We start from the raw sequence: 15,800 nt of genomic DNA, 5'->3' as shown, positions 1-15,800 counted from the left end.
GTACAAGATTAGCAGATACCCAGGGTCGTGTTAAAATGCTCAGAGTCCTTGTGTTTACCGCCAAAATCTAATTTTCAATGACTGGACGTAAGTTAAACATGGAGGATTCACTTACAAGAAGGATACCCTGGGTACATCAGTGCAGGAATGTAATTGAGTTTTGGTTTCTTATGTCTGCAGGAAAATGTTTGCTAATCGGTAAATTGTGCTGCTGACTCAGGGCATGAGATGCTGTCCCCTTGTCCCCCAGTGCTAGGAGTGTGGGCGAGATCAGCGCTGCCCTGCACCAGGACGCTGGCCTTGGGGGAAGGCTGCAAAAGACCTTGCAGTTGTGATCTTCAGGCCATGCAGGAAAAATGAGGTTTTGCTAGAATAATTCCAGAGACTTCACGGAGGAATAAGCCTCAGTAGTCTTTGTGCCTGTGTATTTGAGTAAACAATTAACCACTAGCTTTAATAGGATGCAGAGAAGGGATGGAGAAACCCCTGTGGCCTGCATGCCCTCAGTGTCCCAAGAAGGCGCTGTTCAGGAGCAGAGGCTATCTTCAGTGAGTCCGGCTCAGAAAGCAATTGCAGTCCTCTTTCATTGCAGCCAGAGCATAAACTCTGCTGGTTTGCATGTCCTTGAAGGGTTATTTCAGGGCTAAATTCCTGTGTTGTACTGCAGAGTTATGCAGACTTGTCAAAGGGAGAGTACAGTGTGTCCTGACAAAACCGAAATTACAGACTGAAGATTACTAATGGCAGTTGGTTGTTTTGCCATATGCACGATGCAGGTGTACCTGAGCGCACACCATCACAATCTGTTATGCAGTTGTAATCAAGATTCATATATAGAGAGCTGACCCAGAACGTGGCTCTGAAATGTCTGCAGCAGTGGTGATGTCTCTGAGATCCCCACCAGCTCCTCAAGGAGCCGCTGCCCTTTGGCCAAGGCAGTGGGCAGGCTGCAGGCCACTGCTGGCAGGAGCAGCTCCAGCAGCCACGTGGTTGCTGGAAGTTTGAAAACAAATCATTGCAACTGCGGTGAGACTCGTGTTTGTTGTTGTTTTTTTATTATTTTTTGTTAGCATTGTAGGAGCTGTATGTATTTGACAATAAGTGGTACACAGTTTATTTCCTGGGTGTTTAGTGATTGATCACAGCTGGGAGAAGACAGCTAAAGGAAGAGAAATTTCAAGTGTAAATGGAGAGAAAAAACTGAAATCTTTGAAGTATGTAATCCAGCATGTCAGTTTTCGTAGTGATCCTTTTTTTTAGGTGAAAGTAGAGGGATAGATGTATACATTGCAGCAGTTTCCAGGTCCATTTTTCAAAGTGAGGTACTCTAAGTGAGATTCTGCTGCTGATAATGATTCATCCAACAGGATGGAAATGATTCTTCAGTTCTTTGTAGATCCTTAGATAAGTCGGTTGAAGAATAACCCTCTCTGCCACAGCTAGCAGGAGCTGAGTCAATTATAGAAAGGGGTTTTATTAATAGTTAAATTACATAGCAGCTTCAGTAACGTTAGTCTCAGCAGTCGTCTTAATTGAAGATTATGCCAATGGGTGATTTGCTGTACGTTTTCTTCCATCCTTTCAATCAGTAGTACATCCTTACTGCTGAAACCATTTGCTTTAGTCTCAGTTTTATTAGCTTTCAGAAATGTTGAAGAATTAGTACAGTGCTTTTAGTGCCTCATACGGTAAGATTCTGGGGCTTTTACTATATCACAATTCAAACACAAAATGACACAGACTGGGGAACAATGAATGGTAGTGTAAAGACTTTGCTGATACTGAGCTTAGAGATAGTATTACCCATATCTGCTTTAACTGTATGCCCACCTGCTCGGGATCTTCGGGCTGTCATGCTCTGTACATTAGGACTGCGCTTTACTCTTTAAACTTTTAATGCTGAAGTAGAGTGACTTTGGTGTGGCAGATGGCACAGCATAGATTTCTGAGACATCACTGTTTTTTGGCTTTTGTCCTTATGGCAGCTGTGTCTGGATAGGGAGCTCAAAAATGCCTGACAATAATTACTTTTAATTTCTGCAGGCAGCGTTGTGGTGATTTTGGGACTGTGTTTATTCCTTTCCGTTTGTTCCTCACTACCCTTTCTGTCTTCATTATGCTTCTGATGCAAATGTTCAGAAGAAATTTTTTTTTCTACAGGGCCCTGGATAATTTTTTTGCCATATCTTTTCACTGGACACTGTATTAAAGGCCTGAAATCACTTTCTGTTCCCTGTTTATGTCCTTATGAATAGTTTATGTATTCATTTCTGTATTTAAATTAAGCAGAGTTTTAAAATACTGACCCAGATGAAAATGTTTACTGGACTGTTGGTTCATCCGTGTGTGGATATGTATCACATATTAATGATAAAATGTTACAATTAAAAAAAATCTAAGTTCAGACTCTTTATTATTGTAACCTTTAAAATAAATGTGAATTCTTTGCAAATGGATTAGAAGTATAAAGTGAAAAGAAACCAGGCTGTGAGTGGGTATAAGTTCTGAAAATGCTTTGGTGATGGCTGTACCTCAAAACTTGGAATTGGGATAAGGAGCGAAAGTACAGGTAGCATGCAAGTAGTGCAGGCTCCTTGAAATCCTGAAATCTGTAAATTCGTCAGAAGACTTGTAATGATACTTGTTTCCTGAACTTCCTGAAGATAATTCAAAAACCACTCAAAGATCCATCCCACTTCCTTTCACTAGAAAAAAGGTGGAAAAGCTTATAGACTATTTAATCTTCTTCTGAAAGTGTCAACAGTTTTATCATTTAAGATGTATTATTTCTTTGATGGATTAAATGTAAGTGGTGCCCATCAGAGAATTTGTAAAAACAGAAGTTTAAGCATCAGGGTTTGATACTTGCCTGATAAGAATCCTGTAGCATTTGAAAAAGAACTTCAAAGTGTGTTCAAAAAAAATATTTTTAAAGAAAAAAGTGAATACTGTTCAGGTATGGCAATTCTCTGCATGAAGTGAGGGCTTAAATGATCTAGGAAAGGAAATTGTTGACGTTTTCTGGACTCTGCTTTTGTATGTTTGTAGGTAGTGCATATTAGAAATGAAATCAATATAATTTTGAATGTATCAGTGACCGAACAGTGAAATGAATGCATAGGTAGTGCAGGTAATACTTCCATGTATTAGATCTGGCACTAGGGCTTTTGGATTACAGGAATGTGCAACTGCAGGTTATTAGTGTGAAAGTGGAGACTCTTAGCCGAGATAGAAGGAGGAGGACAGAAGGACTGGATGGCTTGTATTAATTCCATCTCATAACCTATCATCTCCAACGTACTGATATTAATGAGGGACATCTTCACTAAAGTTTACAGGATTGCTATAGCCTTGTATGATGATACGTACACCCCCCCCCCCCCCCCCCCCATGCATTTGGAGTCTTTTGATTGCTTGCTCACTTAAGTCATATTAAAATAATGAGAACTTTTGTGAAGCCTATTATAGCAGCAGCACAGCTAATCTAAATGTCAAATTCATAGTAGCTTTTAAAATAAAATATTTTCATTTATGGATGTGTGGCGGTCGAGGATATGAAAATTATTAGTTCACTTTAATCAGTATCTAATGTCTGAGCAATACTTTTCATAAATAGCAGATTATGTAATTCTGTTTTGATATATATGTTCATGGGTAAATACAACATGCACTACCAACCAAAAAAATTATGTTTTTTGGTAAATGCAATTCAGTGTGTTCGTGGACCTATCGCACAGTCAATTACAAGATAGCTGATATGAAGCATTTAGCTTCCTTTGTAGGAAATGAAAAAGCAAGTCATTATTTACTGAGAGGAAGATAGTAAAACCTGTTTAATCCATAACTGAATGAATAAACAATTATACTTGTAAAGATCTTTGGGGGTTACATGTCTTTTTCCCCTGTATTTTTCTGTGGGACAGAGGATCTTCAGATAACAGATTTTCAGGGACATCTTGCCCAGACTAAAAGTAATTTGATACTGTCTGGAAGAACATTCGATCTCTTAATTGACCAATTCAAAATGATGAAATTTGAAAAGTTTACTGTCATGAAATAAAGATATGGGGAAATCTAAATTAAAAAAAAAAAAAAAGAAGAAGAAAAACAATTACATGGTAATGATGATGGTAGCCTATAACCTAACCGTACTCCTTCTCTTTTACTATTGGAAGTTAATTGGTTTTTAGTCACTTGAAAATCTCCTACCACTACCCCTATTAATTCTGTATATTTGTGGTGGTGCTAATGGTCTCTTTAAGGTGGGATTGGGTTTGCAATTACCTATATTGTACTTTTGTAGCATTTCCAGCATCGTATTTTCTAGTAGCAATAATATTAATCTGAATCAAAAAACTTCAGAGAAATATTTTTGTATAGAATAGTACAACATTGATTTTTGTCCACATTAATTGGCTTCCAGCTGTTGAAATTAAGAAATACTGTATCTTACTAGTATACTTGGAAATTTTTATCAGCTAAGTCAAACAGACAGTGATCAAAGTGACAAAGTGATCAAAGTGACAGGAAATGATACTTAAAAGTATAATCAAAAGGAATAACATTAAATAAATATTTCTTTACACTATACATGTGAAGAAAGAAAGAGAAACACAAAAGAATTAGACAAAAAAAATCCTTAGAATGCTGTACTGGAATAACCCAAATGACTTGAAAATAATGTTCGTGATAACACTATAGAATAAGAATCTGTATTGAAATTGTGACTTAATGAAAGGAATTGTCTTGTTCTTCATATTTTTCAGTGCTGCATTGTATCATGGTATACTGCATTTTATTTATTTTTATTTTTCCAGGACTGACAGCAGCTGCCATGGCAGAAGCTATGAAGTTACAGAAAATGAAACTAATGGCAATGAATAGCCTCCATGGAAGCGGAAGTCAAAATGGAACAGAGTCAGAAAATGAAGAACTCAACTCTAATGCAGGTAAGTAATCCTGTGCATGTGAACTGTAGGGGAGGTCTAACCTGTTCTTATCCATTGGAAACAAAATCAAAATCTATCTCAAATTCTTGTGTTCTTTTCTTTTGTAAACTTTCCTCTGCCAGTATCAAATCAAAATCACTGCTCCTATTCCTCCAATTTTCCTCCTAACAGCCATCTTCATTAGTTTTTTGAAATAACAGTGGCCAGAGATTGCTAGGTAAGGATACAGGCATTTTAAACCATTCTCTGAGTATATTTGTAGTAACAAAATGTTTCTCTTTTGGCAATAATACAGTTGAGTCTAGTGTTTTCCTGTAAATTATGGAAAGTTTCCAAAATATCAGGTTGTTGGAGCTGAGTGTGAGTCACCACAGTTCACTGGAGGAAGGTGAAGTAGGAAATGCTAAATTACGAGTTCTCTGGCTTTTCTGCATTTTGTTCTTTCCTTGAATGGATATTTGCAACTACAGCTATGAAGTAGTCATGATAAACATTTGTTACGGCCTACCTGGCTTGAGTGACCTTGGAAAGAAGGCACTGACACCAAACACAAGTTCAGTCTACGCTGTTAGAAATATTAGCTTGGACTTGAATTATGCTCCCTGAGGCCCAGCTCCACAAGAATAAGGTTCAAAGTTTAAGTCAGAAAGGGATCTTTTGAAGAGGGTATTTTCTTTTTTACTCTCATGTCCTTTTCAGGTGAATAGAAGAGATTTTACTTGGATAGTGTAGAGAACCTTGAATAAGATAGAGCTGTTTTGTGTTAGGAAGCTGCTGGATACCTATTACAATAAGGACAGGTTCAGCTGGACTTGCTCTTTTTGACACAAACAATCCTACAAAACACTCTTTGTATTTTGGAAACTTGCACACATCCTTTGTTTTCATTACCGATTCAACAACAGAGGCATTGTCTGATCCCTCATTGCATTCAGATCTCCCATCGGCATTCACACATATCTGAAATCACACATGTGTCTCTAAAGACGAAGGCACTCGAACAGTTTGCTTGGTTGGATGGTGTATAGTGTATATGCATTGTACCATCAAAATGGTAATTTATTAGACCAATAAAGCAGCAGCTGGGAGGTCTTAGACTCATTTTCTAAAGGAATAACTTTGAATTCATGACAAATTATGCACAAAGCAGTCTTTCCAAAAGTGGTATTGCCTTTTGCTAATTTTGTGTACTCATCTGTATTGAAGAAATCTGGCTTCTAATTCATGCATTAAACCCTTCCCCAGCTTTCTATTATGTAGAATACGTATTTCTTATTCACCTCTCAGACCCTAATCAATTAGTGCATATTGAATTCAGAAAAATAACACTGAAAAAGCATATTTAGTTCTTATTACTCTTGTAGTTTGTGTATAGTTCAAAAGGAATTATGAAGTTTCACTGAATGCTAAGAATTATGACTAAAGAAGATAAAATTCCTACCGAAAAGCAAGGAGGCTTCAAATGGAAAAGATGCAGAATTAGTATGAAGGTTTTTTAAAGCTGCTGTACAAAGCTCGTGAATTCCAATGTTCATGGTTTTTGGTGTGTTTTCTGTTATGGCAAAATTTGTTTTCTTATTATGGGGAGAGTCTGCAGTACAGTAATAATATTATTTTAGGTACATTGACAGGTTTTATGGGGAGTATCATGCCAGCCTTTCTAAAATACACCAAGAGCATGCATATTAAATTCAAGTTCTCTGCAGTTTAGCAATTCAATGAGTTACAGAACTGACTCAATACCAATTTAAATATTTGGAAAAATTCCCACTGACTTTAAGTGAAGTTACATTGGGACCCAAGGATATAGATATGATATCAGTTATGTAAAGATCTTTTCCCATTCTTTACCTTTTTCATTGCCTAATTCAGTAAAACTACCAAGAGCAGATTCTCTGGATCAAGTCCCAATATTGCTTGCAGGAGAAGAAATAAGTCCTTAACAAAAAGGACTACTACTAATATACTTATTATCATTTTCCCATTTTTTATTATCTGCAATGCAGTAGGATGTATTTTATGATGCTTAGTTTATCTCTTTCTTCGGAAGGTTTTTTTTTTTTAAAAAAAGATTTACACTAAGCATGTACAGCAGGACTTGTCAAAAAGGAAAACCATAAATAAATAGATGTACAGCTTAACTAAAATCATCTTATTTCACTGTACAAAATAACTGAGGAATTACCAAATATTCACTGTAGAAACTCATTGGAGAATAAGGTAGGACCTGAAGAGAGTCGGCATTGTGTTTAGAAGTTGATATACACTTCAAAACTTTGATTCATTGTGAAGAGAACAGCCTGGTAATTCTGTGTGCATGAAAGCTTTACCAAATGTTTGTTTTGCTCTAGACTGTTACAGTTTAAATGGCTATTAAAAACAAAATGGGAATGCAGAATGAGAAAGAAAATTGAATTTTGAAATTTTTGTTACTAAGAAGAGGCAAAAAGAAACAGAACAAAGGAGTCAGAAGCCTCATAAGTGAGGAAAACATTTTATTTTAGGAGAGAGACCTACAGTTTCTTTGATTTGAGGTTGTGTTTAATAGCTTCTGTAATGGCTGCAACATGACTCTGCATCTAGATTTCAGCATGAATAACAACCTGTTCGTGTTTCATTTAGCTCCAAATGAGAAATTCTGTCTTTTATTGTTTTAGGAAATTAGTCTGTGTACTGTTGCTCCTGGAACTTTATAATTAATCACTAAAGGTTATGGTTGTGGAGAGTTTGTGGGAAATAGATGTCTGAATGATTATAATTGTAGCTGTCAAATCAGAAATATAGTTATACAGAGCAGGCTACCTTTGCTTTGCTTTGTTTTTTTTTTTTTTCTTTTTACTGTAACAAAGACTTGAAGGGTTGTGAGTTTATTTTAAAAAGCAACTGTAAAATTTTTTTTATTTTTATTTATTTTTTTTTTTCCTCAAAGTTACACGTTGACTTCCTTTGGAGAGAGTTAAGATAAAGCAGCACTAAATATTTCACTTCAGGATGTGTGCCTACCTCCTCTTTCCAATAGTCTGATAGATGAGTAGAATAGTCTGTTTTGCCGGTGTTTTTTTTTTTTTTTTTTTTGATAAACAATCTAATTGTTTAGTAATCTAATCGTTTAGTAAGTACTGAAAATTCATTGCCTGATATTTCAGAAGTGTGTCATTGTATACAGGTCATTAGTATAATCAAAAAGTGGTGAGAACTTCTTGTCATATTCATTTCAATCCCCATCTGTATCTGTTGAAGTCAGTATGAGATCATTTTGAATGTGTTTCTTTAATAATGCCTAGAATGTCACTTGGCAGTTTCATTCTCTCTTTGTGTGCGTATGATAGAAATTTTCTGTATCTGAAAAAAGATTTTCTGTATCTGAAACCAGAATTCAAGCTATCAATTTAAAATCTGAACTCTAACTCAGGTTCACTGACTACAATCCTTCAGCTATTGTATTGCCCTCTGGCAGATACAGGTGTGGAACTGGATCTTAGAAGAGTGTCTAAAGAAGTGTGGAGCAAATGTGCTACATTTTTGCTTCTAGTCCGTCTGGTATGATTTTGCCATCAGGTCCTACCTCCTTTTCTGATATTGCAGTAATCTTGATAATAGTGGAGGTTAGTACTGTAAATAAGTGATTTAAAACAAACAAACAAAAAAGCGCTGCAAGATACAACACAGAAACCATGAAAAAATGTACCTTGAAAATAATACATGTTTCCTTTTTTTTTTTTTGAACTAATTCATTAGTTCAGGGCTGGGAAGAACCTTGTTAGACATTTGAACATTAATGTCCTCCTTCCCCTCTCTCTTCAGAAGAGAGAGATTTTTTGCACCTTCCTACTCATCATATGAAGTGCTGAAACAAACTTCTCAGGCAGCTGAAACGATCTCATGTTTAATCCGGCACTGTAGGTTCTGTGGCCCCGCAGTCCAGCTGATCTGTGGTAGCTGTTCCTCTTGGCTGGGCGTCTCTCTCTGTCTCCATGTAGGCTCTGTGAAAAAAGGCTGAACTGAGAGAGCCCTGTAGTTGGGGACGTGGAAGTAGTCGGGTCTCTGGAAGATTTGAAGATTCCCTCTGAAATCTCAAATTCCCGGTGCCCATGACTCATTCATAATCCCGTTTCTCTTTTTTTGGTTACTCCGTGTAAGTCCTCAAAGGTGAGACAGTCTCCTCACTCACTGCACGGCTGGAGACTGCCTTGAGGCCAGGGGATTGCCATAGCTAAGGCAAGTCGTGCTGTGAAGCCTGCTTGATAATACATGCCAGAGTGGTGTGGCTTTCGTATTCCTCCTTGGAAAATGAGTGAGATCAAGAGTCCGAAGCTGGCAGCTGAAGCCAGGTATGCTGGATATGTCTGCAGATTGCTCAAAGCCCAGCCATGCGATCAATTTTGTTGTTCTACAGAAATAAGATGAACAAAACAAAACCTGTCTGGTTGCACAAAAGTGTTTATAAGGATCGTCTGTTTCATCATCATGCAGTACTAATATTAGGTGAAGTGGATTCTGGAAATGAGCACATAATTGCCTGGGGAAATCTGAAGCTTACTTGAAATCAGAGCAGGGCTCTTTTTTTAATATGGTCACAGGTAATTTGTACAAGTGTGCGGTAGAACAGTAATATGAAAGAGAGATCACAAAGTACAGTATTGGTGATATTACCTGAACATCCTTCAACACTGTTACCCAGTTGCATAAGCAAAGAAGGATCGGTGCAAAGTAATCCGTGACAGTCTGTGTTTGTACAAAACCTCAATGCAAGGAATAAAGCAGTTGTTTCCTTCTGTTGGCTTTTGGAGTTAACATGCATGATTTAATAAATGTGTTTTGCTTTCCCAAGAGAGATATCAAACAGTACTAAGTGTTTCAGCGGTATTTCCTTAGGAAGTCAAAATGTTATTCTGTATGTAGAGTGTTGTTGCTTAATTTTCAGACAAGGAGCTAAGTTAGGCAGAAAGGAAAGGAAAAACACCCTAGCTTTTGGCATATGAGGATCAGAGAAAAAACTCTTCATAGAAAAAAAAAAGTGTTATCTTTTTATCCTTTTTCCCTTCAGTACCTGCCATGCAGTTTTCTCATAAATGCAAACATCCTTCACAATCTGTTTAAAAAACCACAAATACATCACTCAGAGGAATATTTAAGGAACCATCAGGAGGGAAAAAACTCATTGGTTTAATGGAATGCTGTCAAGGAAAATCAGCATCACAAACGACACAGGGGCAGAATTGATACTTTTGCACTGACATGTTAAAAGAAAATCCCATGCATTATTTAGAAAACCCAGAAATCTGTCAGCTGTATGATTGCCGAGTTAGCAGAAGCAGGAGGATGCTGCTCAAGTTGAAAAGAAACGCGTAGGCACAGATCCATATTGTAACCTTTCATGTTCTCCACCCACCATGAATACCCAGCTATTACACGGTCAGCATTTTTTTAGTTTTCCTCTTTTAAAATTTTCAAGTGCTTGAAAAGTCAAAAGAGGTAGGTCTTTTATTCTAAAAAGCAGGATGCCGAGGCTGTTATTTTATTGTAAGAGTAAAAATGACAAGACCAGAGAACAGATTTTTTAATCCTTGACTGCCGTGCAGACTTCATAAAGTCATTTTTCCTGTTGTTAAAGCAAGTATCGTTTGTGTAACATGAGCAGAGAGCTATTGTTTCAAAGATGATCATTTTATTTAAAGAACACAAAACGTTCATGCCATTTTAAAAATATAACCAGTCAAAACTACTATTAATATTTTTAGAATCAGATGAAAAGCTTGTCAAGCACACATTTCATTTTCTTTAATTGCCCTTTTGCCAGGAGGAGTATACACAGCTTTGAAATAAACAAGAGTTAATACATTTTGTTTTCTATATCTTCTCATCCAAAAGCTATTCAACTCCAGACACAGCAGATATATTAAACCATTTCATCCTACAAATGGAGACATCCGTGCTATTTCTTTAGACACATACCTGCTTTGTGTGAAGTGTGAGGATGCTTGCTTCTTGTGCTGGACATTGGGAATAGCACGTAGCAACCCGACGGGTCCGCCTAGCCCTGAGCAGTGAAGTGAGCTGCCAGTCCCCAGCCATTGATCACCAATGGGTCGAGCACTGGGATGGGTAGGGTAGGTAGGAGAGGGAATGACATTTTTCATGTGCCTTTTTCCTTAAAATGCATGTGAGAATGGCTCGTGGCGTGGCGTGTGTCATTACACAGCTGCTGGGAGCAGGCTGGGAGATGGGCAGTGGTGCTCAGTGCTGGGCTGAGGCAGCTCAGGAGCTCTCCCGAAGATCAGGAGGGAGCGCAAGCACATCACAGCTCCTGTTCAGCTCACTGCTCGGGGATGTTTCTCTGGGGGAGGCTGGAGGTTGCAGCAGGACCTCCACACTCGTGCGAACACCTCGTAAAGCCCCTGAACACAGCATTGTTTGGGGCTAGCTCTTGGCACATGGCAGGCTGACATGGGGGTGAGGCTTCTCTACCTAATCACAGCATGTATGGCCCCATAGGTGACTGGCCGTGGAGACAAGCTCTGCCTAAATGTTTGTCCCGAGGTCATAATATTTAAAGTAAAATTCACATATCAATGAAACCAAGTGGCTTTCAGGATGCTCTTCCACACACTGGTTTGGAGGTGTAAGTTTCTTGGAAGTTTCCTGAACTCACTTGCAAGTGGTATTTAAGAAGTTGTAAGCTTTCTTTTCCAGTGAAAATGGAGTGAAGGAACTCAAATGTTGACATAATATTGAGGGCTTGAAAAGCTTTACCAATTTGCTGCTTGTCAGAAAATGCCCGTGGCTGCTGACTGGTACAGAGCAATTAATCCCAGCACGAAATCTGAGTGGAACCTTCCTGGAGCCAGAGACTGATAACTCTGGAGGAAAAGCTAGTTGTGCTGTTTTCTGTTTCAAGATACAGCTCCTCAACATTAGTTGGGAAGTGATAACTTGTTTTCTGGGTTCAATTGTACCTTGTTCGTATTTTGCTGTGTTCTATTCCATTTCTTCCTAATGGTGCCACTTTCATGAGCCCTCTTAGCTATCCTGAGCCCCTAGTCTCTGTATGTGAAGATTGGAAAAAAGATGCACATGTCTATTTCTTTGGCAAGAGAAAGATTTCAGATTTTTTTGTTTTGTTTTGTTTTGTTTTGGGGGGGGAGGGAGCAGCTTGGATTGGGGAGTGTGAATATCAGTGGATAGCTTCTGCTCCCCACCACTGGATGGGATTTCATATCAAGAATTTTAGGAGGCTTTAACGAACCACAGTTTCAGTGGAGTGCAAAAATGAATTTGTTTCTTGTTTGCAGACTGATTTAAGATCCTGTTTCAGATATATTCTTAAGCAGTTACATATAGAATGCATATGACTACTTTAACTGACTTCTAAAAGAGTATTCTTATCCATTTAAAATTAAACTTAAATACTTCATAATAGATATATATAATTCATACAAATGCCGATTCATCAGCTAATATTTATATCTTTAGATTGACTGACATCCAACTCTGAGAAATGTGAAGTAATTCTGGCTGTAGTTTTAAAAATAATAAATATAACTTAAATATATAAATATGTATATAATATATATATATATATTATATATTATATTTATATAAATATATATTCATATATAAATAAATATAACTTAAATATAACTTTACACATGATAAAAGTAATTGATATTTATATAAACTTTTAACTGAATCAGCTAATGTAAACCATCCTAAAGTTCAAGCAAATTTTGGTATTTTGTAGGCTTCTTTTTAGAAAAGTTCTTACTGAATGTCTAAGCTCTGGGTTGTGTGAATGCTTTTTGAGTGGGTAATTCTCAAGGGTATATTTTCCATAGATGCATTACAAGTAGATGTTGCTAAATGGTTATGAATGGAGAATATATATACTTGTAAGCTTATATTTCAACAGTTGAACCTATCACACAGTCTGCTTTCTCTGTATATTTTGGCTGCTATCTTATTTGAAGCCTAAGAACTGCTGTTCCTTTTATTCAGAGCATAAAGTACTTTTTTTTTTTTCTCTTCTATAAAGACAGAATGACTTGCAATGGTTTTTAAGTTTTGCTGGAACAAACTTAATATAGAAATCAAGATTCGTATCTATTCAAAAAGCTTCCTAACCCTAAGTAAAATACCTCTGGCTGCACACAGCGTAACCTCTCTAGATTCCTGCCATATCTGTGATCGGAACTAAGTGCAGCCAAAGATAAACTAATGACAAAATGCAAATGTTATGGCCAAACTGCATGGAATTGAGAGCTTTCACATGTCTGTCACCTTTCAGATCCTTTACAAATTTATAGTCTCAGAGTGCAGAGGTCTAAATCTTCAAAGCTTGAAAAACAGAGGTGCAGCATGAACTAATCTTCATTTTTTCCCCTATCTTCTTACAGCAGCACTAATGGAAATGTATTTTGTTTAATGACTCTGAAATCCTGTTTGTAATTAGATGTGGGAATTGGTCTTACTTTGTAACAGATGATACTGGAATAATAATATGAGAGATGCTACGCTGAGACCACTATCCTCCTAAATCTATATCATTTTTCATTTTATTGACAGGAAATGTGTTCCTGGAACAAAGAGATTGATTTTAAAGAGTGGAAAAATAATTTCTAGTAAAAACTCAAATGAAAACATTTTAGCATTACTTTAAGTATATCACAAGAGTACATTAACCTTTTCACTTCGTTTTTAATTTTGGTAAACAATCTTGTTGTAATTGTTGCTTTGTCACTGATACGATCTTTGAATTAATGCACCAAAAGGTAAAAAAACTTTAATTAATGACAGGGTGCATACAATTAAAATGCATATCATATTTCAGAAGGATTATTCAAAATAATTAATTTTGTCTGTTAAAACACTTTTACAGTCACAGATGAAGTAATTAGGAGTGGGCACAGAACATGTGAGTGCAGCCCGAGCTCTCTTACTCTCTCCAGAGCATTAGTCTTCTTCACTAGGTGAAGATGTCATAAATCATTCTGGCCACTCTAGAGTCAAGGCCACATTTTTTCCTTGGTTATAATTTTCACATTTGTTAGTAGTGGAACGTATTCGTCGTTGGTATCAACCTGCAGAAGGAAAGCAGGTTGTTGAAGTGGCTCTTGTTATGACAAGGTCTCGTTTCTCTGCAAGGCAAAGGAACTTCCATAGCACTGTGGGGAGCAATGCTTAACCAAGCAAATGTACCAAGCTTGGGACTTCCAGTAGAAATTTGTAATGAGGCCAGTACAGACAGGATGCACTGCACTTTAAAAGGATAAAACATTCCAGTTCAGACATCTTAGGAGGTCCCCGTGTGTCCCGAAGGACAGGCTGTTGTGAAGAGATCCATCCCGCCCTTTGAAGCAGAGCTGTTCTCCCTGTGGGCAGGCTTAGGGTGAGGAGGCATCTGCAGGCCTTTCTGGGAAAGGGAAGGAAAAAGAAAAACATGGTTCCAGATCTACCTCTCTGAAATGCGTTTTGTAAATCATTGATGGATAAAACTAAAACTGGCCCTGAGAGTAGGAAATATCAACTGGTGATCAGCTGAATTCGGGTAATTTTGGAGGCCAAAAATGCAAAGTGTGCCTGTTTCTCCTCAGGTTTTCTGTAGTGCTACCAAACAATAATAGTAAACTTCCTTATGTCAGACACAATTTTTAATTTTATTGGAGAGTTGGAGGTCCTTGTATGTACTCTTTCAGTAATATCTTGTGCACATTGTAACATACTTGTTTTAATGCTATGGTTTGTTAATATGATTAATCAATGCATTCTGATTTCCAGTTTATTTTCCATTTTAACTTCCAGTTTCAGTACATAAGGATGCAAAGAATCCAGTATGTAAGGAATTCCACTGTTATAGGAAAAATAAATGCTGATGATAGTTACCCTTATTAATATTAGAGACTGAACTACAATTTCACATCAATGATATTTTAACAATAAAAAGTACTTTATTATTTTAATTACATTTTAAAGTCTGGAACATTCTTATTCTTGTTAAGGCATGTGTAAGTTAGGATGAAAACTGGGATATTACCTTTGATGCAGGCCACATGCTGAGAGTCCCCCAAAGGATGTCATTGATAGTGATGCAGCTGCCAACAGCAGGAGTCTCATGAATTACAATTTTAATCAGATAAAAAAAAAGAATCCCCTAACATACATTTAATTTATATTTGAGGTAAGAAATGTGATCATTTGGAATATTTTCTTACTCGAAAGAGTAGCATTAGTCCAAAAACATTTTTAATTTTTTTTTTCAGTTAAGGATTCAGCACTAGATTTTTGCAGAGTGCCCTGAACTGACATTTTTGCAGCTGAGATTCGTTAGCAGTTTTACTTGCAACAGTTGGTGCTGTTTAAATGTCTAGCTGATTTGTGAATTTGATGAGACAGAAGTCACAGTGGTCTCAAGTAATTCTGCCTTTACCCATAAAGTGAGAGGCATTCCTTAGTTCTGGAGTATGGGTGAACAAGACATACACAGATCAAAACCTTATTACTTTTTATAGAATACCTTGGCTATTTTAAATAGTCATATTCAAGTTTTGTTTTCCTTTATTAAAGTCTTTATTCATAAGGAAGTTGGGATAATGCATTTATTTCTGTGATTTTAAAAGTAAGCATATGACAGTTTTGCATAATAGGTTATGCTTTCTGCTCCATATTCTGTTTAAAAAAAGGTGGAATCTAAAGCTGTGAGTGACATTTTGGTAGAATTTTAGCAAGTACACACATTACCAAATTAAAAATAGATACAGGTGGGTAGTCTGTGCTTCTAGCTCTTTTAAGGAAAAAAAAAAAAAAAAGAAAAAAAAAAACACAACAGAAAACTACCACAATAAAAAAACACCAAAA

At 36.9% G+C, this 15,800-nt stretch overlaps 1 protein-coding gene across 3 annotated transcripts in view; it reads left to right on the top strand.

Annotated features, from left to right (window-relative positions):
• Positions 1-15,800, top strand: part of DACH2 (dachshund family transcription factor 2) — a 285,031-nt gene that overhangs the window by 186,127 nt on the left and 83,104 nt on the right. For all 3 annotated transcript variants that reach the window (XM_068697510.1, XM_068697509.1, XM_068697512.1), the window contains one exon: positions 4,818-4,949. In XM_068697510.1, the coding sequence (XP_068553611.1) occupies positions 4,818-4,949 (132 nt within the window). The remainder of the gene's footprint in view (positions 1-4,817; positions 4,950-15,800) is intronic.

This window comes from Anas acuta, chromosome 13, assembly GCF_963932015.1.
Source record: "Anas acuta chromosome 13, bAnaAcu1.1, whole genome shotgun sequence".
NCBI classification, from domain to species: Eukaryota; Metazoa; Chordata; class Aves; order Anseriformes; family Anatidae; genus Anas; species Anas acuta.
This window is presented reverse-complemented; position numbering and strand designations above follow the sequence as displayed.